The sequence below is a fragment of the Anabrus simplex genome, chromosome 5 (assembly GCF_040414725.1).
Source record: "Anabrus simplex isolate iqAnaSimp1 chromosome 5, ASM4041472v1, whole genome shotgun sequence".
Classification (NCBI taxonomy): domain Eukaryota; kingdom Metazoa; phylum Arthropoda; class Insecta; order Orthoptera; family Tettigoniidae; genus Anabrus; species Anabrus simplex.
The window spans coordinates 118,470,633-118,498,120 of NC_090269.1; the positions used below are offsets into that span (position 1 = coordinate 118,470,633).

Here is a 27,488-nt window from a genome sequence, read left to right on the forward strand (position 1 = left end):
TATATGAAATGCTGCAGTTATGTTGGGATGGGAGTAACAGATGTAGCCGGGGTCCGGTGGGGGGGGGGGGGGAGGGTGTCGTACAAGCAAGTCCAGACACCCCAGGAGTTTTAACGAATGTACTTTTATTGAGCATTTTATATATAATGTGCATTAATATTAGCTTACGGTCCTTACGGAGTCCGACTCAATGATCAGTGTTGAGGCCTTCGGTTAAGACGGTTCCGGGTTCGATTCCCGGCTGGGTCGGGGATTTTAATTGCGGCTGATTAATTCTTCTGGCTGGGGACTAGGTGTTTGTCCCAACATATTCATATTCAGACAACATACTACACTACCAACCACCAAAGAAACACACAACACTGATTATATCCCTCTATATAGGGTTGGCGTCGGGAAAGACATCCGGCCGTAAAACAGAGCCAAATGCACATGTGCGACACAGTTCGCACCCGTGACCCCACAGATATGGGAAAAGAAGAGGAAGAAGAAGAAAATTACTATTAGCTTCCGGAATCCGCACGAATTTACCACTCTTACTTGGATCCAAGGACACCCATTTCCTTTTTTCAGTATTCTACACCAACTAAACTATGGATGTTTGGACACCTATCAAAAAAAAATTCTGGATGAATAGGCCCCCCCCCCCAAACTGAAATCCTGGCTACGCTACTGATTCCCAGGATGAGAAGACGGTTTGATGTAGCTGAGAAATATACTTAGCAGGTACGTTCACAGATCTAGATGGTAGAAGTACCATTTCTTTCACAGCATGATTTGCCTACAATCCACAAGTGCCAAGGAAACCATGCAAAGGTGATTCTGGTGCCAGTATCACACAACCTGGCTGGAAGGTCATGGATCTGCTGCACCAGCAGGTGTTCAAGGAAACATGAACAAATAGACTGCAGAGAGTTTTAAAGAGTCTATACATGAGAAAGTGGTCTTGTTCATGCCTCACGCAAACTGCAGAGATTCTATGACAATGAGGAGCTCAACAATATTTTATTTGTTTTTATGTACCATTAACTAGTTTGACGGTTATCAGAGACGCCGAGGTCCCGGAATTTAGTCCCAGAGGAGGTCTTTTACGTGCTGCCAGTAGATCTACAGACGTATTTGAGCACCTTCAAACACCACCGGACTGAGCCAGGATTGAACTTGCCAAGTTGGGGTCAGAAGGCCATCTACTCGACCATCCCAGCCACTCAGCCCGGCCCCATTAGAACAGATAATTGTGGTTTTACTGTAACTGTAAGAAGTCAACAATGATAGCTGAACAGCTTTAGTGGTCTGCAGCATACCAAAGTTAGAGACAGACTGGACTACAACAATCTATCTCGATATAGTTAATATCTTCTTGCAACTGCCAAACACACCACCGCACCCCTACCTCTCTCTCTCTTGAATGTGAACAGTGCTATTTTCTCCAAGATCATTATGTGAACAGTGCTATTTTCTCCAAGATCATTATTTGATTTTCATAAATATTTCATAATCATTCCTATTTATCATTATTTATGATCTAGAAAAAAATGATAAAGGGAATTTTATTCAAGGTAACTGATCATCAAGTGTACTTACCAGAAGAAATGCCAGCACGCATATTTTTCACCACAGAGTATACAGATAACATGACCAAAGAAAGGTTGATGAGCAGGCTTAGAAATTCTGACCATCTGAATACGTAAGCACCAAGGAAATCGAAGAAAACTATGTTACCAGCACTGTACATTTGAACATTAGAGAGTTCTTTGCCATTTGCCATGCCAAGAGCAAGAGCTAAAATATTGTCTCCAGTACGCTGTAAAGTACCAAGAGGAATCTGCTCAACATTATCAAACTTAGTATGGTAAACGTAACCATTCGTTGACCAGGCAAAATCAAGACCTGCAAAGACAGAAAATAAGTTTTAAAAGTTTACAAAAGTAAAATAAGTTGTCAGTACAGAAAAAATGGGTACACTATTACAAAATGTTAAACTATCAACAATGAAATCCTTATCTATATATATAAAATAACTTGTCCTGACTGACTGACTGACTGACGGATTCATCATCGCCAAGCCAAAACTACTGGACATAAAGGAATGAAATTTTGAGGATACATTTATATTACAATGTAGGTGCTTGCTAAGGGAGGATTTTGGGATATTCCGTCGCTAAGGGGGCGAAAAGGGGGGTGAATTTTTAAAACTTTTTGAAACTTTAAAAGTTAACAGCTGTAAAAATTGGCATTTAGATTCTCCATTAAAAATAAACACATATTTTTTTGTTTGGAAAATCCCACTAGGACGGGTGGAAAAGGGTGAAAAATGGGTTGAATGCCTTTAATGAGGATACTTATATCTTAGAAACTGAAGATATTACAGACCTGAAAATTGGTATTTAGAATCTCCTCTAAAAATAAAGAAACATTTTTTTTTGTTTTTGGAAAATCCAATTAATGGGGGTTAAACAGGAGTAACAAATGGGGTGAATTTTTAGAAATTTTTAAAATTAGAGTATCTATATCTCTAAACTTTAAAAGTTTACAGATGTAAAATTTGATATTAAGAATCTCCTTTAAAAATAAAAACCACGCATTTTTTGTTGTTAAGGGTGTGAGGGGGGGGGGGGGGGGAATTTTGAATGAGGATATCTATATCTCAAAAACTTAAAAGTTTACAGACATAATACTTTGTATTTATAATCTCCTTTAAAAATAAGGAACCACGTGGTTTTTTTTTTTTTTTTTTTTTTTGTTTTCACAAAATCCCATTATGGGGGTTGAAAAAAGGGGGGAAAATTGGTTGAATACCTTTTATGAGGATACTTATATCTCAAAAACTGAAGATATTACAGACATGAAAATTGGTATTTGGAATCTCCTTTAAAAATAAATCACAAATTCTTTTGTTTTAGAAAAATCCAATGAATAGGGGGTGAACGGGTGTGACACACAGAGTGGAAATTTAAAAAAATTATATCTAGGACTACAATATATCTCGGACACTTAACATGTTACAGACTTGAAAACTGGTACTCCTGTAAAAGTAAAGAGACGTAGATAATTTTTTCGGAAAATCCACTTAAGGGGAACAAAAAAGGGGATGAATTTTTAGAATGAGAATATCTACAGTATATCTCAAAAACATAACATGTTACTGAAGTGAAAATTGGTATTTGTAATCCCTTTCAAAAATAAGAAACACGTACTTTTCTGTTTTCGGAAAAAACCCTTGGGAGAGGGGGAGAGGCGGGTAGAAAGGACTGAAAAGCGGGCTGAATTCTTTGTATTAGGATACTGATATCTCAAAAACTAAAGACGTTACAGATGTAAAAATTGGTGATTGGAATCACATAGAGATGCATATTTTTTGTTTTTGGAAAATCCACTTAGGCGAGGGTGAAAAAAAATTGAAAATTTAGTTAAATTATTTGCACGAGTCTACTTATATCTAAAAAAACCTATAGATGTTGCAGATATGAAAATTGGTGTTTGGAATCCCCTTTAAAAGTAACATATTCCTTTGATTTTGGAAAATCCCATTAAGGGGGGTGAAAGAATTGAAAAATTTATTTAATTATTTGTATGAAGATACTTAAACTAAAGTTGATATAGACGTGAACATTGGTATTTGGAATCTCTTTTAAAATAAAGAAAAGCGTGTTTTAGTGGGAAAATAAACTTGGGGAGGGGGTGAAAAGCAATCGAATTCCTTTTATGAGGACAAATATATAGAAAACTGAAGATGTTACAATCCTGATAATTGGTTTTTAGAAGCTACTTTATAAGTAAACACGTATCTTTTGTTTTCGGAAAATTCACTTAAGGACGGGGGTGAAAGGAAGTGAAAAAATTGAATTCTTTTGATATGGGTACTTATGTCTCAAAAACTGATGGTTACAGACATGAAAATTGTTATTTGGAATCTTCTTTAAAAGTAAAGGAACACGTATTTTGGGGGGGGGGGGGGGGAATCAATTTAACGGGAGTGGGGTGAAAATGAGTTGAATTCCTTTTGTGAGGATATTCATATCTCAAAAAAAAAAAAAAAAGATGTTACAGAAGTGAAAATTGGTATTCGGAATCTCCTTTAAAAATAAAGAAATAAGTCTTCTTTTGTTTTCGGAAATACACTTACGGGGGGGAAGAACTGAAATATTCGTTGAATTATTTGTATGAGGATACTTAAATCTCTAAAAGATAAAGATGTTACAGACGTGAAACTTGGTATTTGGAATCTCCTTTAAAAATAAACACGTATATTTTTGTTCTCGGAAAGTCGACTTGGTGTGGGGAGGGGTGAAAGTAAATAAGGAAGGAGTCGAATTCTGTTTAAGAGGATACTTATCTCTCAGAAACTGAAAATGTTACAGACGCGAAAGTTGGTATTTTGAATCTCCTTTAAAAATAAAGGAACACATTTTTTGTTTTCGGAAAATCCACTTAAGGGGTTGGAAAGAATTGAAAAAGTGGGTGAATTTTGAAAATGAGTACCGGTATATGTGCAGTATATGTCAAAAACTTAACATGTTACAGACATGAAATTTGGTATTAAGAAAGCACTTTACAAATACAGGAACACGTACTTTTTCTTTTCGGAAAAGGCACTTAATGGGTGGGGGGTGAAAAGAAGTTAAAAAGGAAGCGAATAATTCTTAATGAGGATGCTCTTATCTCACAAACTGATGATGTTACAGACGTGAAAATTAGTATTTGGAATCTCCTTTAAAAGGAACATGTGTTTTTGTTTTCGGAAAATGGGAAGGACTGATAAAGAGGTTAATTATTTTTATGGGAATTCTTATAGCCCATCTCAAAAACTGAAAATGTTATGACGTGGAGATAGATATTTGGTATCTCCTTTAAAAATAAGCATTTTTTTATTTGAGAGAAGACTGTTTCTCATATGTACAGTTCTATGTTGCATGGTCATCTTGGCCCCAAAAGCCAATAACACAAACGTGGTTTACAAGGAGTTTGAGGGGTAAATGAAACTCAATCTCTCGGTGAACGTTTATACATTAGGGATTTTCAGATAATGTCTCAGTACAGTACCGAGGAACGATTACTTTTATTATTTTACGAAATCCATGCGAGCAAAGCCGCGGAACTGCTGGTATAAAATACTTCTCATTAAGGATGTCTTTTCAAGATAGGCCCACTGGCACCATAAACAGAGCATTACATAAATAGTTTACTAGACACCTTTTTTTTTCTGCTAGTCGTTTAATGTCACACTAACACATTAAAGAGTTTTTTTTTTGCCACAAGGCTGGGAAAGGGCTAGGTTGAGAAGGTAGCGACCATGGCCCTAATTAAGGTACACCCCCGGGATTTGCCTGGTGTGAAAGTGGGAAACCACAGAAAACCATCTTCAGGGCTGCCGACGGTGGGATTCAAACCCACCATTACTAGATATTTCACCCAATGCCTTTCTACCTCTAATGCATTCATCCCCACCTGTTGCACCATGTTTCAAACACACATACAGGTTTCACACAATGTTTCCTCCTCTCCCCTCACCCTTATATCATCCCATATCTGTTTCACCCAAAAATTTCGTACCAATTGCACTATTCATAAACATCCACTAGTCGTGCCTTAGACTTTATGTAAGATAGACCCAACTTAGGACTAACTACAGACCAAAAAAATTTTACTCATAGACCTGTATTAGCAGGGTACTAAGACAATCTGTAGACCATCCCTGTATATTGTTGCCAAGCACTGCAGTATACCAGTTAACATGTGCAAAGCACAGATCATAGCATATCTGAGACAACTGCAACAATTCATGTGTTTTCTATTAACACATGATTCACAAAAAGAATGCTGATAAAAAGATTTGGGAAGCTAACTGGAGCTGATCAGGATTTATGGCATTAAAAAGACATCGGAATCTTCCCTTCCGGAACCAAAGCAACATTCCACGACGTTGTAGGTCTTCCTATATTTTGTACTGTAGGCATGATCCTGCTGTGTTACTAAATACCTTAATGATAATGCTGAACCACACATTCACCTTCTCCCAAAAGTATACAACGGCCAAATTCTCGATTTTATTTTTAATTTAAAAATGAAAACCTACAACCTGTTTTCCAGTCATTGACCGGGTCAGGGATGTAATGAATGAATCATATATAGGCTATTAGTACGATGGGGTCACCACTCCCAAAGTGATTTAGTAATGACTGATAGATGCTATGAAATGAGAATGGATAGTGTTGCTGGAATGAAAGATGACAGGAAAAACCGGAGTACCCGGAGAAAAACCTATCCCGCCTCCGCTTTGTCCAGCACAAATCTCACGTGGAGGGACCGGGATTTGAACCACGGTATCCAGCGGTGAGAGGCCGACGCGCTGCCGTCTGAGCCACGGAGGCTCTTTATTTTTATTCTATTCTATTATTTTTTCTATTTATTCTATTCTATTTTTATGCCACTCTTGTTAAAAATTTGAGAATTGTGAAAATTTCCCCTACAATGAGCCACTTTATCCAACATTCAACAATCTGGATCACATATGACTTAGCACCCAGAACAATACTAAGTTATCCATAAGAGATGCTGACAATGCTGCATAATATGCATGGTTTGTTAAGTAATTAATTTTATTACCTTACCATTCAAAGAAAACTATCTTTTTCTATTAACAAATTTGTGAATCTTCCCCTCCATGAATTTTCAACCGTACTAGTGTCTCCTGTCCGCCGTATGGCTTCAATGACATAGAACACATTTATAATAACTTGCGGTGTACACTGCATATGTTATACAGAATATTAATACAGATAATAGACAGATACAGGAGGCTGGAGTCAGACAGTCTCCTTAAAAGAGTCCATGAGGCATTGTAGAGGAAAATGTTAGTCTACATAGACAATTCTCGCTAGGCACAGCCACATCGCGAGAAAGGGCAACGTTACTGTGCTGAAACAGTAGCAGCTCAGTTCTAGTGAGGACACAGTCCCATGGGATATAACATGGGCCCCAGGCACAGGGATAAGTGCAAAGACCTCAACGGCAGCAACGGCGAAGATGGAGACCACCAACAAGATGGAGCTTGTGGAATGGGCAACCCTTCCTCTGCAGGGGGTAAAAGCAGAGGAACCTGCTGCCTTGTAGAAGGTGGAGCAATCCACAAAGGCTATGGGTCCACCCAGACAGAAAGGTGAGCCATCCTGAGGGCTGAAAGAGGGCAGGCAGCTCCCGCCCCGAAAGGTTGTGCACTGGGTCAACGACTTAGGAATGTAAAAATCCCTTGTTACGAGACAGAATAACAGCAAAAGCCGGACTGATTTAATGGTGACAATCAAGCATGGAAAAGGAAAAAGATGCTGCATTTGGAATATCTGGAGAGTCCTCAAAGAGGGAGCCTTCATTAATCTTATTGAAGTCCTCAAAAGCTACAATATTTCTGTGCGACACTGAAAGAAATCCAATGGAAGGGAACTGACATCATGGACTCATGAGATTATATTATCTTCTACAGTGGAGGAGTCAGGAGCCAGCTTGGCACGGGATTCATGGTTGCCAAGAGACTCAAGCTGGCAATGCTGGGTTTCAAGCCCGCAAACGAAAGGTTGGCTTCTTGAGACTGAAGTTCTGCCTGTTCAATGTGACAGTATTCAGTGCACATAAACCAACTGAAGATGCCCCCGAGGAAGAAAAGGGTGCCTTCTTTGCTCTCCTTGAATGAGAGTACTCTGCTGCTCTACATCACGTCGTCAAAATCATCCTTGGTGGGAAGGGACTAGATGTTCAGGCCAGCTATTGGGCAAGAGTGCACACTCTGAAAACGGCCGCGGACTAGTGGACTTTGCTATCGACCATCAGATGAGCATTAGCAGCACTCACTTTCTGCAGAAGAGGATCCGTACGGTAACATAGATGTCCCCTGACTGCGAGACACAGAACCAAATCAACCACATCCTCATCGACTGGAGCCATGGATCAGTTGTTATGGATGTGAAGACGAGGAGAGGTGTAGACATTGACTCAGATCACTATCTGGTGGTGAAATACCGACAATGCATAGCCAACATCAGGAAAGCTCACCTTCAGAAGGCAAGGAGGTTTTGATGTATAACACCACCATGAAAGATGAGTACAGGGGGTTGGCCTGGGCTAATTTTGCAGATCAGAGGGAGGTACAAGAAGGCACCACTGTAGAAGATCTATGGGGAACAATACAGGACGCCATAACATATGCAGCGACAGAATCTGTAGGGTTCAAAGAACCAAGCGTAAGATCCGAGTGATTCAAAGTGGAATGTGGATACGCCATCCAAAGGAGGACCAAAGCAAAGGACAAGATCTTACAAACACCGACAAGGTCAACAGAAGAAGACTACCATACGCCATAGAAGAATAGAGGATGCTCCGAAGGAAGAAAAGACAGCAAGAGAAGCAGCAATTAGAAGCCATCGAGGAGCTGTATATTAAGAACGAGTTTCACGCCATGTTCCAGGGAACGTGGGAAATCAAGAATGGGTTCGAGCCGAGAATATCATACTGCAAGGACAAGAAAGGTCCTTTGGTTGGAGAGAGGGAGAAAATCCTGTCACGACGAGTGGAGCTCTTCGAAGAGCTCCTGAACACTGAAGAGGTAGAAGCACGGGTGCCTGATCAGGCGACAACTGGCCACCTATTTACTGACGAGCACAAGCCAGTCCCTGAAGTGACGAGGAATGAGGTAAAGGAAGTGATCGACCTCATGCGCAATAACAGAACGCCAGGAGACCAGTAGAACTTTTTAAGTATTGAGGAGAAGAGCTGTAGATAACATGCACACCCTGATCTGATCTGTATCAGAGAGTGAAATGCCAAACGACTGGAGCTCTGCCCTTATTTGCCCCATCTACAAAAAGATGACATGACAGTATGCAGCAATTACCGAGGAATCTCACTACTCAATGTGGCCTACAAGATCTTTTCGAAGGTGCTGGCTAGGAGACTCGAGCCCTTTGCAGACAGGCAGCTGGTAGACTATCAGTGTGGTTTCTGACGCAACTGATCAACAACAGACCACGTACTAACTACAGTTCATCCTTGAAAAAATGTATGGGTACAACGTCAACATTCGCCAGCTCTACGTTGACTACAAGGAGGCTTACGACAGTGTGGACAGGTCAAGGCTGCAACAGTTGTTGAAAAGATTTAGGTGCCGACAAAGATTATCAACCTTGTCTTGATGACTATGAGAAGTACCAGAGCCAAAGTGAAGACCCAGGGGCAGCTCTCCAGAGAGTTTGAAGTGCAGAGAGGATTGAAGCATGTCAACCACTCTGTTTAACCTCTGTTTGGAGCATTTTATGCGTCGAATACCACTGAACCCAAGCGATACCATATGCAACAGAACCCACCAGTACCTGGCCTTCGCGAACGACGTTGTCTTGCTCAGGAAAAGTGCAAACTACCTGAAGGAAACTCTGCAGCACATGAGCGAGGGATCACAACATTTGGGCTTGCAGAATAACAAGGACAAAATCTGAACATCCAAGACGAAGCAAGATCTCCTGGTGTGAGAGGCGTGGAATATGCAGGTGACACCTACGAGAGAATGGCGCAGTTTAAGTACCTGGGAGCCCTCGTGACCGAGGACAACAATTTCAGCGAGGAGATAAGGTGAGGGTGGCAGCTGGGAACCAGTGTTACTTCACCTTCCAGAAGATACTGAAGACTGCAACGCTGTCCACAAGATGTAAACTCACCGTGTACTGAGTTATAATCCATCCAGTTGTGCTGTATACATGCAAGACATGGAACTTAAACGAGCGCAACAAGAACACTCTACAGGTGTGGGGGAGAAAGATCTTGAGAAAGATCTTTGACGTGGTTCAACATCAAGCAGAGTGGCGCATCAGGACCAATGAAGAAGTCAATGCCCTGGACGGTGACCTTGAGATTGCCACAGAGGCCACAAAGAGGAGACTGGTACCTTGGGCACATCATAAGGATGGACCATGACCAAGCAACAAAGATGATCCTTGACCAACATCCTGGCAGCCAACAAAGACGGGGGAGACCAAGGACAAGATGGCTGGACAACGTCTCAAGAGATCTGGAGTTAGGGAGCCAGGGCTGGAGAAGGAAAGCTCTGGACCGATAGCAGTGACCAAGTGTTATTGGAAAGGCCAGGAAAGAGAGTGTAATAGACTGATACAACTCAGGAAACCAACTGATGAGCCCAACCTAGCACACGAGGGCAAAACGCTGGCAACGAGGAATGAGTTAGCTGGAAAATTTATAATGTCCAATAATGGTCCATTTATATTGATATTATAAATTTATTCTGGCTGTTCTTGTAGGCTCCATCCTCATCACATGCCCATACCGCCGTAGTCTGGATGTGCCGATTCGGTCTAAAAAGGATGTCTTCATTCCGGCTTCTTTCCTCACCTCTTCATTTCTTAACTTGTCCATCTTGGTCTTCTGGATGGTGGATCCTAAGAAATTTCATCTCTGATGCTTGCAGTCTTGATGAATCATTTTGTGAGGGTGCATGCTTCAATACCATAAGTCAATATTGGTATGAAATAACTTTTAAACATCATCAATTTGGCCTGTTTTGGAATCATGTCATCCCATAAAAGTGTTCTTACTTATTGGTAGAATTCTGATCCCTTTTGCACTCTGTTTGTAATTTCCTTTCTGCCCAAATTATCACTGGAGATTACACTTCCAAGGTAAGGAAAACTACCCACACACTCTAGCTGGTGGTCTCCTAGTTTTGCACTTGCTGGACGCCCTTCCCTGTTGATTGCCATCACCACTGTCTTGGTCCTGCTGATGTTGAGGTAATATTCCTGGAACTGGGATTTCCGTACGTTGGGTCTGGTCTGTACTTTTTCTGTTTCACCCCAAATCATGATATCATCAGCAAAGGCCACTCTATTCAGTTCACCTAAATTTTCCTTGACGTTCTTCATTATATTGTTCTTAACTATGATTAACAGTAGTGGGGATAGTGCACTTCCTTGCTGAACTCCACTCTTGGTCTCAAACCACAATGATCAACCTTCCCCAATTTGTACACAGCTAGTACAGTCTTTGTACAACATCTGAATTTTCCTTACCAGTCCTTCAGGCACATTTCTTTTCCTCGGACACTCCCAGCTCTTATCTCTTATAACACTATCATAGGCCTTTTCTATGTCCAGGAATACAATGACCAGGTTCTTGCCTTTCTCCCAATACTTTCCCATCAGCATGCAGGAGCTAAAAATTAGATCCATTGCTGATCTGTTACTTCTGAATCCATATTGCTGCTCCTCTAACTGTGGTTCAATGATGGTTCTCAGTCTTCTTTCTATGATCTTCTCTAGAATGTTTAACCACTGAGACAGCAGGGTTATTCCTCTATAGTTGGTGGGTTTCTGTCTGCTGCCTTTCTTAAACAGGGGAATTATAACGCCCTTCCTCCAATCTGCAGGTATTTTGTTGTCTGTCCATACGGCATTTAGTACTCTGTGCAGACATTATATACCTGCCTGCCTTTATCATGTCCGCATTCACTCCATCTGTATCTGAAGATTTTCCTTTAGGCATAGATTTTAAGGCTGTCTCAGTTTCCTTCCAGGTGATGGGAGGTTCTTCATTGCAGGCTTGGATTTCCAGTTTTGTATTTTGTTCTTGAACTGGTCTATTCAGTAGGTGGTTGAAATGGTTCTTCAGTACTTCTCTCATGTCACTTTCTGTCCTAACCAGATTTCCATTTTCATCTTCAAGTGCCTTTATGCTATTCATTGGTTTTCTTTCGTACCTCTGATAACACTATACAGTAGTTTCTTATTGCTTCTGCCGTCCAGTTTCCTCCAGTTTCTGAGTGAATATATTCCATACCTTGGTTTTTTCTCCTGTAACTGTTCTTTTAACGTCCAATTTCTTGTTTCGGTATAATTGTTTGAGGATTCTGATCTTTGCTTCGTCTCTAGTAAGATCCAGTTTATTTTTCTCCCGATCCCTTTCTTTCCGTCAGAGATTTCTTTCGCTGATTTTTGCTCTCACTCTTTCATTCCACCAAGGTGTTTCCTTCTTTATTTTCATACTTGTCTTTCCACAAACTTCAGTTGCTTCCTTAACCAATGTGTCCCTTAGTCCGGCCCATTCTGCCTCTCCATTTTTCCTTTCATCTCTTGGTAACAGGGTTCTTATCCGGTTCTGATACTCAGTTTTTTCCTCTGTTTTCTGGAGTTCCCATACTTTGATTTTTGGCATTTTCCTGTTCTGTACTTTTGGCACATATAAGTTTCTCTGGTCCGCTACAAATAGACACCGGTCACTGTCAAGGCTCTCACTGGGTATTACTCTGACATCTGTTACCATTCTGCTACCGCCAGCATTCTCTTTGACCGCCAGATTCTGAGCTCTCAGGAATTAGTAGAATCCAATCAGGATAGGAATGTTCAAACTAATCGTTTGCAGTCAATTTTGCAGCGGTCTTCCAACTCTTTAGTGGGAGAATCTCGAACTTCAGACGTGGCGTCGACTTCTCAGCAGTCACAAGTGGCACGGTAGAAATGAGTCGGGAGGCTAACGAGAGGTGTGGCCTGTGGGTGCATTTTTCTGTGTGCCGAAAAACAAACTGTCGAAGGCCCGGCTGAAGAGATTGCATCAGCACACAGACATCTGCAAACGGAGCAAGACCAAACACGGCTGTCATATTTGCAAACAAGTCAAAGTCCTGTTCTGTCACCATCTAAAACATTGCCAGAGGCGTATGGAGTCTTGCGTGGATGCTCTTCAGTGCCGGGATGGATACTGTTATCTGCCCCTCAGTAAATGGATGACGAGAGCGTTTCAGCACAGAAAAACCTACAAACAGAAGAATGATGGTGGCTGTCACATTTGCAAACAACACTTGACTTCTTCCATTGCCATATAGAACATTGTCCGACAAGAAAACTATCTATGCAGAGTGGTATCCAGACTTTGTTTCATGCACGTCAGTGCCGAGATGTTAAGTGTCGTAAGGCCAGCAAGCAATGGTTGAAGAGTGTGCGTCTGAACAGAGGGATCTGCATACAGGAGGCCAGAGGTGGCTGTCCCATTTGCAAAAGACACCTTACCTTGCCATGCCATGCAAAACGTTGTCAGGGAGGACGACTGTCTATCCAGAGGTGTATCCAGACTTTGACGCATGCTTGTTGGTGCCAAAATGCAAATTGTCTACTGCCCAACTGTGAAGAGTTGAAGAAAGCTATTCAGCGCACAAATATCTGCGAATGAACAGGCCAGCGATGGCCGTCTCATTTGCAAAAAAAAACCACTCTGATTTGTGCTCTTACCTTCAAAAACATTGTCAGGTGGGGACAATGGCACCACAAACTCCACACGCTGAAGTGGGCGATGGCGAAATAAATCCTCCTGGGGTTGTTTTTGTCCAACTCCAGGAGATGTCACCACCGAAGATGCTGTCTAGTGAAGAAGGATCTGTGTACACTGAGGTATGTATCATGCTGTAGTACAGGTATTGCAGGTAACAGGTAGGGACCCTCTTAGAGGCAGCCCTGCCCAGGGAGTGGCGCCCCTGCCTATGTGAGTCCAGAGCACAGTGAGCCAGTGTGTAACATCTGGTAAAGGGTCCCAGTTCAGGGTAACAAGTTAAGACCTCAACGGCAGCAAAAGCGGAGAATGTGCTTCGGTACAGTGGAGCTGGCGGAGGAGGCAACCCATTCCTCTGGGGAGTAGTACAGATGGAACCCAATGCCTTGTGGGATGAGGAGGGATCCTCGAAGGCTAAGAGAGTAAACACCGAAAGAAAATCCTCAATTATGTTAGGCCTAGCAAGCCAGTAAAAGAGCTTATTTGTAGTTGCTTTCAAAACACATAAGAGCCTTGGAATCATCATACTACAGGGAGATAATTTGTCTTATTCCATACACCTTCACATCTCTGGTATTGTAAGTACTAACGCAACTTCATGCACAACGTCCACGTTAATTAAGATAATCCTCAGCTGAAAATACTTCGGACCAGGACTCACGGCATCCAGACTATGGTCTAACGATCCTCAGACTACCGGAAAGAAAGTGTATGAATAAGAGAATTGTCTACTCTTGGTCCATAGTTAGTACCACCTTAGTCCAGACCAATCATGACTATGAATAACACTGCAAATTATTTGGCATTTATATATTTATTTTCTACAATAATTTGAGATGGTCTACAATTTAGACCTCTGCTATTACTGCACACAACTAGTTACATACCACGTAGAGTGTGAAGTTTCTAGTTCTCGCTCCTCAGTAAGTTCTTAGGTACCTATCTTCTTTGTTCCTGCATCAACTTCAGCAGTAATCTGTTGAGTGTAATCTTGCTCTTTTGATAATTTCACAAATGAGATTACGGAATCGGGGTTATTCTTGTTTACTCTGGAATCTGTTGTGCCAGCCTTCTAGTTGTTTGTTCTTTATTTGCTAAGCTGTGCAGCATGGAATGATTCCATGTATGAGGATTGTGCGAGATAGTGCTACATGATCTCATTTGTCAATGTGCACACAGAGTTCATCCACGGATATATTCGTGCTCTGCAGACTCACGAGTTCATCTGGAAGGTCATCGTATAAGGCATCAAAAGTCTCCTCCCGGAGGGACAAATGCTAGGGTCGATAGTTGGTGTATGGCCGTCATAATGGTTCGTTCGGTCTTCTAGATTGACATATGCACATTGAAACCCTTCGTTCAGCACTTATCTCCAAAAACTTCTCCGCAAATGGAAGAAACAGAGTTGCTTTGTTGCATCAGGAAACACTAGCTGCCTCTGTGGATCCGTGGTAGAGTGTCGGCCTCCGGATCCCAAGATAGCGGGTTCAAACCGGGCGGAGGTAGTCGGATTTTTGAAGGGCGGAAAAAAGTCCATTCGACACTCCATGTCGTACGATGTCGGCATGTAAAAGATCTCTGGTGATACATTTGGTATTCACCCGACAAAATTCATTAAATCTCAGCCATGAACGCCCAAGAGAGATCCGGTTTACTCTGTCTGCCATCTAGTGGGCCTAGAGTAAAACGGAATGTCGAAATTGACGAGCAGACAGCCAGATGGTGTCAAATTGAAATGTCTGCACACGGTAGCTGAGGCCATACGATTATTATTATTATTTTATTATCAGGAAACACTGCCTGACACGGATGATTTCATTCTCAAAATCAGATTCTACAATTTGTGGGTCAGGGAGGTATACATTCATTTCTCTTCATTTTTGTTTAAATTTCTGAAGTCTATATGCGTAGGTCACCCCTCCTACTTGTCATAAGAGCATACATAAGGGAAAAATAGTGGTAACAGGTGATTATTGTTTTAAAGGGAGTGCACTGGGCAACCATCCTTACTAGGGGGAAAGCAACTTCACAAACAAGGTAATGCGCTGCAAAGACCTGTGTGAAGATGAGGATATTTTGAATGTACCATTCATACATCATGTTTTCGATCTTGCAATACACATCAAATATATTTTGTTCTGAATACAATAACCCTCTCTTCATCATCATCTATTTCACTCACACTGACACAAAAAGGAGTGCAGGTTGGTGGTAGAAGAATAGAAGGATGCTTGGAATGATAGAAGATTTACTGGTAAATAAGACCTGTGAGGAATTTGGAATGAGAATCAATAAAAATAAGACAAAATGTATGGTGATAAACAAGAAAAGTAAGGACAACTGTAAAGTTAGGAGACGAAGATACAGAACAAGTAAGTGCTTTCAAATATTTGGGAAGCATAGCAATGGAAGAAATGAGATGCAAACAGGAGGTTAAAACTCGTATTGCAATTGCCAAGGAGGTATTAATAAGAAGAGGCTTCTTCGTGGGTGCATGGAGAGGGACCTGAGGAAGAAAATGGTGAAGTGCTTTATATGGAGCTGAGACATGGACACTGAGGAAAAAGAAAAAAAGACTGGAAGCATTTGAGATTTGTATTTGGAGCAGGATGGAGGGGATAAAATGAGTAGAGAAAGTAAGAAATGAGGAAGTGCTGAGAAGAGTGGGCGAAGAGAAAGAAAAATCAGAAAGAGGAAACACAATTGGCTTCGACATTGGATGAGAAGAGATTTCTTACAGATGGATGCTATGGAAGCAACAGTGAATGGAAGAAGATACCAGATGGTTGATAGGAGCCAATAGCGTGGCAGATGACAGGATTGCATGAAGAGCTACCATGTGAAGACCTGCCCTACAGCAGAACACTAATAACCCTCTCGTGCATGAAAGCCTCATATGAGGTCTGAAATTAACTGATATTTGAATTGTCATGACAGGTCTCCATGACAACAGATGTTTTCTGTTACGTTTCCATTGCTACACATAGACATCAGGTAAGGTCACTTTATAGTTTCATGAGCGTGGGACAGATTACAGCACCGTACGGACCCAGAACTTGCATCTCTGCTCTGATATTCTTTGAAGTTGTGTTGTTATTCCATCTGTGAATGTTCAGTGACCTGTGTTGCTCCGCAGATATTAACTAGGAGTTAAGTAAAATTATTTTTAGGTTTGTAAAGCATGTGAAATCATTAATACATAACATTATAACAACTATCTTTATTGTGGATCATGTTATTTGTGCTTGAATGTGAGACCTCATATGAGGCCTATCTGTTCTGAAGGGTGCAGGATGGATTGTAACCTTACATTTTACTCCCGTTATACAGTTCAGTTTATCGCTCCTTTGTGGAGCATATCTTGCTAATATTGACTTGTTAACCTAAAATTCTCTTGATCGCATGATAATTGCATCCTATAACACTTGTTATTTTGTTTATATCTACGTAGACATGGATGGAGATCCTGGTCAGTCACGTTCTTCCAGCTCAGTAAACACTGGTCATGATTCACAAGAGGAACAACGTAAGAGACAAAGGTAATAATGGCCTTATTGGTACCAAATATATATTTAAAATGTGTTTAAGATTAGAAGTAGCCTACTTTAGTGATATCTATAATAGCATAAACTAAAATACGCCCAGATGAAAGTTATAATAATGATTTATTGCTGTGACTGATAGTTACATTTTATACTATTTTTTTTAGAATGCAGGTTTGAGGGATGTACTATCAACAGTGAGATCCATAACATGCTGTACACGTAAAGCTCAGAAGATGATTTTTATGGATCAGAGGATGAACTCTGGGTCCCATCTGAGAATGTGGAGCCACAGCCATCAGACAGTGAAAACTATTCACCCAATAGGGTAGATGATTCTCAGGATCTATCACCACAACAACCATCACTTGCGACCGATAAAATAAATGGTCTTCAGATAAATCCACGGCCACGTCTGTGGTTTGGTGAGAAAGAAAATTGTCTTATGGGCAACGTTCCTCAATTTCAGGGTACACATACATCAAATATTTAAGGCAGGATGGCTATAGATTACTTTTTATCCGTGTTCCTTGAAGAGTTCATGCAGGAAAGAGTTGGTGCTAGTAACCTGTATGCCACCCAGAAGGGTAGAGGCAATTTTAGACTTACAGTCCCAGAGTTGAAAGTGTATTTCGGTATCAACTATATGATTATCTATTTACGATATGCAAGACAGTACTGGAGTCCGACATGTGGTACAAGACTTTCCATCATTGCTGACAACATGCTGGAATAAGCAAGAAGACTGTGTTTCATCATTCAGGGGGAAGAATCAAGGAAGATATTACTCCCCTATATATACAGTATGTACATCCCTTATATATAAAGAATCATTTGTGCAGTATAAATTGATTTGGAATGACAATTATTTTTCTGTGCTATTTATGTATTATTGTTATTATTGTTATTATTATTATTATTATTATTATTATTATTATTATTATTATTATTATTATTATTATTTACTAGCATATGGGTATATTATAATTTATATCTGAGTAAACATTACTATAAGATGGCTAAACCATGTTTTCTAGATACCTGTTGCAATGCACCTCTTTATACTGCTAGTAATCAAGAAGATGTCATCGGTACACTTAAGCCTTATATGAGGCCTCTCATTTTTGGACAGTTGTAACAGTCAATTTGTTGAAATTTGTGTTAGATGGTATTATTTATTGTATTTCCTAGCTAGAAACATGAGAAATTTTTAAAATTATATTTCAAAATTCGTGCATGAGAGGGATAATGTCACAAAGAAGGCAACGTTTGTCACTGGGTATCAGTGTGTACTAAGAGGAATAATTAGTTAAAATACTACACAATATTTGCCTGGGAACTAACTGTTCACGAAAACACTTGAATCTTTTACTTTTCGAAGTAATGTTGTTATCCTCTTTTTCTAGAGAAGTACATTGTTTCTTGTGCCCTTCACGACTTGGAATAATACCTTTCAGATTCCTTTACCAACTTTTTCTAATTTCTCCAAACATTCGCTATTTGAATAATCCACTTTATATGAACTTTAGCGTTTCCAAGTTTGATCAACCTTTATTTCATTAGGCCTTGCCTCATTCTCTCCTTTCTGTATTATGTTTTCTTACCACTTTCTTGATAGTACTGTTCTGTACACCAAGAAGCTGTACAATCAAGGAAATATAGCCAATTATGAGAAAATGAAGAGGGTAGCAGGTGACAGGATTGCAAGGAGAGCTGCCATGTGAAAATATACCCAAGGGCAGAACATTAGTGATTATGTAACACATCTGAAATTGAAAGGATTGAGGATTCCACTAATGAAAGGCCTTTGTTCACCTTCACAAAAGCTGAAAATACCGAAAAGAGAACGGGAATCTTCTAGCACTGAATCTCTCTACTTCTACCACCAGTCTTTCCCACAACTGATATCTGTGAATCAGACTCAATTTTAAATTTTCATAATTATATAAAAAGTAAATACAAAAAAATACTTTAAACTCAATAATAACAGCCAATAACACTCAATCTTTGAAAAAAAATTTAAAAACATATACATAAAAAAAGAGCTTTTCAATTCTTATAATGTGAAAGTTTAAATCTCCCGTTAAGTCACACATCTTCAAACTGTATTACATTTTTTAAATTTTATAATATTATTCCATGAGTGGAAGAATGGAAGTGCTGTAAATGAATGAAGTATTGGCAACATAGGCAGAAGAACTAATGGGTCATTTGTATACGAGGATAACATCATCAACTCACCAGTGCAAGTATGTTATGTTGTTACTACAATACACTGAAATCACCAAAATAGAAACACAGAAACAATAATATTTTGTCTTGACAAAGGTAGCTGAAGAGTAGTTCAATAATGTCCAGAAAATGTGAAGACTACACCCAAAAATTCACTCACTTGTATAGAACTTGAACTGAAGTTTATGGTCTTTTTGGAGCAAGAGGAACAGTTTCAGATGATGATCCAAATTTTTAATTTTTTTAATTTTTTTTAAAACCTGATGAACAGCAATTGTTAGGCATTTGTCAAACCACTTAACAGATTCTATCAACATCTATCATCATATATATAGGACTTAAACTCTTTATTGTTAGATCTTTAACTGAAATGAAATGGCATGTGGCTTTTAGTGCTGGGAGTGTCCTTAGACAAGTTTGGCTTGCCAGGTGCAAGTGTTTTGAATTGACGGCCATAGGAGACCTGCACGTTTTTATGAGGATGAAATGATGATGAAGACTACACCCAGCCCCCGTACCAGCGGAATTATGGTTGAAATTCCCGATACTGCCGGGAATCAAACCTGGGACCCCTGTGACCAAAGGCCTGCATGCTAACCATTTAATCATGGAGCCAGACAGATCTTTAACTGATCAGTAAACTGTATACCATTGCATTTCCTGAATGGAACAGCCTCATTTCATTTCTGAATGAAGTAGCAGTTGTTGCTGTTGTTTCCCTTCTCTAAGTCTGGGTCCATTTGTGTATCAAAGACTTCCATCAGCTTCTATCCTTCCACCAGTTCTGTTCAAACACCTTGCAGGGAGCCTCTACACTAGCCAACACACTTTCACCACCACTTGCTACTGCCAGAGTGCAACACTTCCTGGAGAGCTAATTCCTATCTCGCCCTGCTGCTTACATTGCGGAGCCCTCGTCACCACGCTAATGGCTACTGTGACAATTTTAACATTGTCCACTGAAAATGTAAGCAAAGGGGAGACAAACTAAATTTAACTGAAGACACTGCTGAGAAGGGCAGATTTATAATATCACAATGAAACTGTTTTTTGCCCTTCTGAACAGGAGGGCACTTCACATGGTGCCAAGGATACATGAATCACCTCTTAAAACTCAATGATAATTTTAATATAAATTCCAACAATATAAATACAATTAAGAATGTGCTAATTAAATACTACATGGAGTTGAGGTAAGCAGGCCAATCACTAATTAAAATTAACATTCCAATAATAATACCTGATATATTTCCAAAATCACGGAATATTCTGAAATCAGTATCTCCAGGTATGATACCACTCTGAAAGATTTCCTGTGCTAAGGAAGAAGCATAAGGATACGGTACAACTGCCGAATAAGTCTGTAAAAAAAAATGAAAGGAAATGATTATGACATGTTAATAAAAGTAACAGCTAAATAGAAAATAGATTGTTAAATTAAACAAGAAGCCTTTCTCGTGGACAGTCAAGATTTTCTTCAGGTGACGCAGAGCACAGTTCTCTGCTAAACATAAAGAATTTCACTTTATTTTCTTGACACAGCATAAGCCCAAAAGCCTATACAGTATCATGTCTATAAGTACGGGCCATGAAAGCATCAATGGCAACAGTATCATCTCTTGGGAAAACACTCACTGAGAACTTGTAATTTACATGCTTCATCAAGTACTGATTCTGGACATATATATCCCTAGCTATTATGTTTTCTTCTTTTGAATGGGCCTACTTGGAAACACGCTTGTTCAACCGCTGGACTTTATTTTTTTGTAGCACTAATACATTGAAGGTTTTTGGCGATGTACGGATGGAAAAGGGCTAGGACTGGGAAGGTAGTGTTTGTGGCCTTAATGAATGCCTAGAGTGAAAATGGGAAACCATGGAAAACCATCTTCAAGACTGCCAATGGTCGGATTTGAACCCACCATCTCCAGATTGCAAGCTTACAGCACCATGACCCAAACTGCGCGGCCAACTCACTCGGTGCATTGGAATTTGATCTTTGCCCAGTATTGTCACATCTCCCAGTGTAGCTCCTTTCTTCTACTTTCCCTGAAAACCATGGAAAAACCATGGACTTTCTGCAGAATTTGTCCCGCAGTCTGTCTGTTTTTTGTAAGTCTGTTAGCCCCAGTTCTTTTAAGTCCTTCTCAGTCTCCATTAGCCAAGTGATACAGACTTCTTTGTTTTGCAAGAAGGTGAACAAGCAGTTGATCACACTGCCACACGTCCACAGAAAGCTAACCTTTTCCTGGCACAGTCAGAAAACTATGAGTACTGGGCCTAGGATCTTTCTGAGAATATATCTCTCTCTCTCTCTGTCTCTCTCTCTGTCTCTCGCTAACTTCCAGTTTTTCTGTTTAGTGATGGACACTCCAAGGCATATTGCTTTTTTTGGGCAGATGATTGTTGTGTAGTGTTTCAGCTTCAGATTGCATGACCGGCATCACTTGTAGGTGTTTTGAATCGATAGGCTAGTTCCAACTTGATAACTCTCGCAAGCTGGGTTTAATCCAGTCACTGAGGTACTTAAATTTTTCCACTCATTTGATTTTACCTTGTTCTAGCAACATCTCTCTGTCAGCCTCTTTGATGTTGGTAATATACTTACTTTTCTCCAGTAAAACTTTGGAGTTCTGCTTTGACCACCTGTCTTCTGAGACAATTGACCTGGATCGCTGCTATTTCCAGGGACTCAGAGATCTATGTCATGTCATCTGCAAAGGCTAGAAATTTACTGACAGCCCTTCTCTCTTGTGACCCAGGTAGAACCCACTCTGGGCATTCAAGCCGACCAGTTCCTTGTGCCATTCTCTCACAACCTTTCCAAGGATTCAATCTCGAAAGTTTTGAAGATCTCGCCTCTGAATTCAGTCTTGGAGTGTGTGTCAGTCAGGTTTTGTAAATGGATCTTCTGTATTGTTCTCTATAACTAAGTTTTGAGCATTTTAACACCATCTATTTGATTGTAGAGTTTTCCTTTTATTAAGTGATGGAAGTCATTTGATAATTATTTTGATAACATGAGCAAAGCAGACCAGTCTATAGTGATTTTAAAGTCAACTTTTGTGAGTTTCACATCATGAGGAATATTTATTTTTGAATCTAAATATAGTATAAAGTATCATGCTGCACCATATTTCTTTCTATTTGCATTTAAACTCTGAGCATGCCCTTACAGTTTGCCCATTAAGACTATTACATTGTCATAAAATAGTTCTCAACAGCTTATCTTGCCATATCCATGCTGTTAAACTACGAAAAGAAAGTAATGATCTCCAGCAAAATCTATAGATGCCCAGAGGCGGTTAGCTCTATGCTGTGCTGCCTTTGCACCTAGGAATAAAACATACCAATTTCTGTTGTAGACTGACCAAATCACAGGGCTTCAAGTTTCTGTAGAAGTGGAGGCCTTGTTTATAATTTCTAAACTTCCTAATGAGATCAACTATAGTTGGTTTGTTGAGTTCATGGGGATTTTTCCTGCCTATTATTTGATATTTCCCTTCAACGGGACAAGCAAGAGACGGGAAAATTCTTAACTTTCTTTGCATATAGCTACTGAGAGAGCAAATATAAACAACTATAGTATACAGAGATGCACTTTTACTTGCCGAACATATTTTGGTGTATGTTCAACAGCGCACTGCACAGTGATAACAAGTGTTCTTTCTGTGTATCGTAGTTAGGCAATTTCCTTTCATTATATCATAGTGATGTATAGGAAGAAGAAATTCAGTGAACTCATACAGTTGTATAACCCGCAAATTGGAACATACGAAACAGATAAAATTACAGTAGCAGTCTGACATAGTGGAATTTGATTATCTCCATAAAACATTTTTGTGAATTTAATCCTGTCGAGCTTGTATGAGCACATGTAAAAGACAGTGTACGGAAAAGGAATATAAAAGTTACCATGGGACATGTGTTACAAATATTTCAATATGCAGGATGTTCAATTACTACTGAGTGATGGAAAGATGCATGCCATCACACAAGAAAACACACTAGGATTTCTACTGGGAACGAGACCAGATAACCGACCAAATCACCAATTATTTCATCATTAACTTAGCTGCTGATGCCGATCAGGATACTGTGAGCGAAGATGAGCACCTGTCCACTTAGTTGTAACAATGCAAATAAGGTAATGTAAATATTATATAGTAGTTTAATGGTAGTAGCAGAGTTGATGTGGTATTTACTCAACATACAGTAGGCTTATTTGTAGCTTATTACGAGTGACTAGTGGATGTAATATAAACATTATAATCTGGGAGATCGTTTAAGGATGTTTTATGATTGAGAATAATCTTAAACAAGTTGTGATTGTCTCATTTTTTCATGCCATGTACATTAACAGAAACAAGACTATAAAATCTTTGATAGGGCCGCTGCTATGTTAGTACATTTCTCCATTATTGGAATCATTTGACCACTGTACAAAAGCCTACATTAATTGTTTAAAATTACTTAAAAATAAGTAATCAAATTAGCTACTGTCATCACTGGCAGTTACTTGTTTCTGAGCATATAATTTTCCTGGATAAAAGCTCAGTTCAAATTCACAGCAATTTGTGTTTAAACTTCCGGTGGCGGTACAGACCAATTCTTGAGTAGAACATATGTCTACACATCGTGTAGCTTAGGGACAGGAGAGATCTTAGTTGTGATCAGCAAAGTTTGCATCCCTGTTGCTTCATTTTTTCATGTCTGTGGTGTTCTTGTTTGACTGATGCATTAGTTTTCAGTCATTCAAATGGAGCACATGCCCTGCCCATCTAAAACGATGGCCACCAATGAATGTTTCTTCACTCTTACACATATGTTTTCTCAAGAACTTCAACAATGGAGACATACCAGTAGTTCTCTCACTTCATGCTCATGATGGAGCATAGTTTTTGCTGGTGAAAACTCTCCAGCTTTTTGATGTCACGGCAGTATAAGGCCAATGTTTCACAACAGCAGACAAGTGCCTAGATGACTAGAGCCTGGTAAACCATTAGTTTTGTGCAAATTGCAAGGTCTTTAATCCTGAAGACTCTTGGGGAATAACTGGCCATAGGCCACATGGGCAGCACGAAGCCTTTTTTGCACATCTTGTTCTGAAATAGAGGTCTTCAACAAGATAATCCCACGGTGCGTGAAATGGTGTACTTGTTGCACTTTGGTGTTTGAGATGGCAATGTTAAATTCAGGGGTGTTAGTCCCTGATGCAGGCTGAGCAAGTACCCTTGTTTTTGTGGCATTGGTGGTGAGGCCAAAGTGATCATATGCATCCTTGAAACTACTGAATGACTGTTGCAGTTCCTCTGGTGTAAGAGCCAGTGACACGGTATCATCAGCATACTGCATTTCAGTTACCTCAGTAACACTGATATGTTGTCGTGAGTGAAACCTGGCCAAGTTGAAGAGGCTGCCATTAAAGCAGTATCTAATTTCTATTCCGGGGTTGTCTTAAAGCATGGCAGTCAGGTACAAGGCAAACAGAGTTGGGACAAGTATGTAGCCCTGCTCCAGTCCATGAGCGATTGGGAATGGTTCAGAGAAGTTGACAGCCAAAGCGTCTCAGCACCGCCCACATAGCAAGTTTAGAACACTATCAAAGGCCTTTTCCCGGTCATAAAATACAAAATAGAGAGGCTCCTGTTGTTCTCTACATTTTTCTTCTAGTTACCTCACACAGACCATGTCAACAATACCAGTAGAGGTTCTGAAACCACATTAAGATTCCCAGTCCTCTCAGAGAGGACTTGCCGGTGGCTAAGCAGGATCCATGCAAGAATTTTACCAACATGAGTTAACAGAGAAATGCTACAATAGTTGTTATATACGGTTATATTTACAGTCACCTTTCTTGAAAGCAGTGATGATGTTTGCCCAAAATATACCCCAAATTGAGAGGCTGAGGGTGAAGAGTATCATTTATATTATCTTATTGTGTTATGTACACTCACTGGAAGCATTTTATATAGGTAAGATCCCTCCTATCATGGGCTGATTTTTTTATGAACTTCCTTTTGCAGAGTAATCAGTTTCACTTCATGAGCTGTTTCAGTCTAACTTCCTTCCTCAAGTCGTCATCTGACACTAATTATGAACTGCAGATGATTGAATCACGAGTATTGTCATTGCCAATAGATGTAAGAAGCTGCTTCAACTCTTCTTCTATTAAAAAGTCTCTCATACAATAATCACCTGAAACTCGTTTAATATGAATGATAGTTTGCCTCCAATTTTCAACTATAAATTTTTGGAATGCTTTTAGAATCAATACTTTTAAAATGGTTACAGGTAGCATACCCTTGATTCTTTCCAACATGTAGTGTTCAACGTGACACCATAAGAACTCAATAGGATTCAAATGACGTGTTCTGAGGGAAGTCTTACAGAAATTAAACCTTTCCACACAATACCTGGACTATAACGAGCCAGACAGATGGCTCCTTTAATTCTACCAGTTTAAATAGTTTGGGTTTAAGCATGTCTTTGTTAAATGGAATGTTGCTTTGTCAATCAAATCCTAGCATGCCCCTTTTAATGATGCTATTGTGTCCCCGTTTCTACCATCATGGTAATTTGCCCCAGACTAGTCAGCCGATCCCAGGTGTGCTCAGTCTGAACTATGATAAAAATAATACCCTAAAAATGAATACACCCTGGATTTGAAGGGGAACATGTAACTAAATATGGACACGGTGAGGTCAATTAAAAACTATAAATAAAACAAGGCGAAGCATGACGTCAGTTTTTGGAGGAAAATCTGTTTATTAAAATAAGCAATTTTTTTTTTAAATAGCAAAAAGTGTCATGTGATCCAAATTTTACATGACTCAGATTTTTTTTTTTCAGCTTGATAAAGTCCATCTTGAGAATCAGAATATATTACAAATTTACAATGTATGCCGACACACATACTTAACAAATCAAATCAAATCAAATCAAATCAAATCAAATCAAATCAAATCAAATCAAATCAAATCAAATCAAATCTTGAAGTTTTATTAATTTTACACCTTGGGCTTGCATGCTTGCACCACGCTCCTAGCTTTACTTTTTTTTGTTTACACTTAACTGTAGATGAGTACGTTCCCCTTTCCTGCACACTTGACATTGCAGTGGGGGGTCCCTAACCTTAAGAAAAGACACGATTTAATGCGCAAAGAGAGACAAAACTAACTGTACAATACATAACACGCTGAGTGGTAAACATCCTACGCACAAAATATATACACCTCGAATCATGCGCAATCTCATGAACACAACAAAATACAATGGATCGGAACCACACACAATAAAATCACAAATGGAAAATATACACAATCAAAGATACAAAAACATGTCATATTTTCCAGAGCTCACCAAGAAAGCATGCGGCATTCACGCCTCTCGTTCACTGAAAGCCTTGATGGAAAATGTAAGGAAACATAATTTACACTTTAAGCAACACTTCCTATTCAACATAGGATCCTGAAATAAATTACACGAGACAAAATCAATAAACTGGTGGACTTTACAACATCATGCACAAATCAACGTGGATTCCTGAAATAAAATTACGCGACACAAATTCATAAAAAATGAAAGAGTAGGCTTTAACTTTTAACACATAATTCAACGTTGTATCCTGAAAAATATTAAGCCCGCCTGGTGGCCATGATCGTTAAGGCGCTGAAGTCTAAAACGGTCTAACACCGAGGTTAGCCGGTTCGAGTCCCGTTGGTCGAAAAAAATTTCACCATCAGAATGTTGGCGGGCAGGGTAGGGGAGGTGGTGGTATACAATTTCTAATCACTAGATTGCGTGCCAAAAGCCTGGATTAAATTCCAAACCTCTCCGCAGTGCTCATATGGAGTGAGGGCATATGACGCTGTTGATGGTGATTCGTCCGTCGGATGGGGACGTTAAGCCTTGAGCAGACCCCTTGGTGCTATTCGACAGGAGTAGGCTATGTGCCGGCACCGGGTTTCACCCTCTCCCTACTATCATATATCACGTCATTCATTTCATCTCTCATTAACTCCTCTGATGAGGTTGACGTCAGGAAGGGCATCCGGTCATAAAAAAAACCGCCACAACAAATTCATCTCACCTCATACCCGACCCCGTAGGGAAACGGGACAAGGGTTGGACAAACAAAACATCCTGAAAAATATTACATGACACAAATATTCCTCAGTACAGTTAAATCATAAAAGAAAATCCTAACAAAATGTCGCGATATAAAACTCTCGTCAACTGCAACAACCGGAGAGACATGAACAGAAACAATTAAATCACGAAGTATAGGCCGCTCAAATAAAACTCTCCTCGGTAGACAAACATATCACCCTCGCCAACACACGGTGGAATGACTCAAAGTGGAGATTCACATCTCCTAAAATAATGCAGCAAACATCA

The 27,488-nt window shown here is 39.8% G+C and overlaps 1 protein-coding gene across 1 annotated transcript in view; it reads right to left on the reverse strand.

Moving 5' to 3' along the window:
• Nucleotides 1–27,488, reverse strand: part of LOC136874676 (endoplasmic reticulum metallopeptidase 1) — a 248,912-nt gene that overhangs the window by 104,916 nt on the left and 116,508 nt on the right. The window contains exons 5-6 of the mRNA XM_067148313.2: nt 20,329–20,449; nt 1,585–1,890 (exon numbers count right to left, since the gene is read on the reverse strand). Of these exons, the coding sequence (XP_067004414.2) occupies nt 1,585–1,890; nt 20,329–20,449 (427 nt within the window). The remainder of the gene's footprint in view (nt 1–1,584; nt 1,891–20,328; nt 20,450–27,488) is intronic.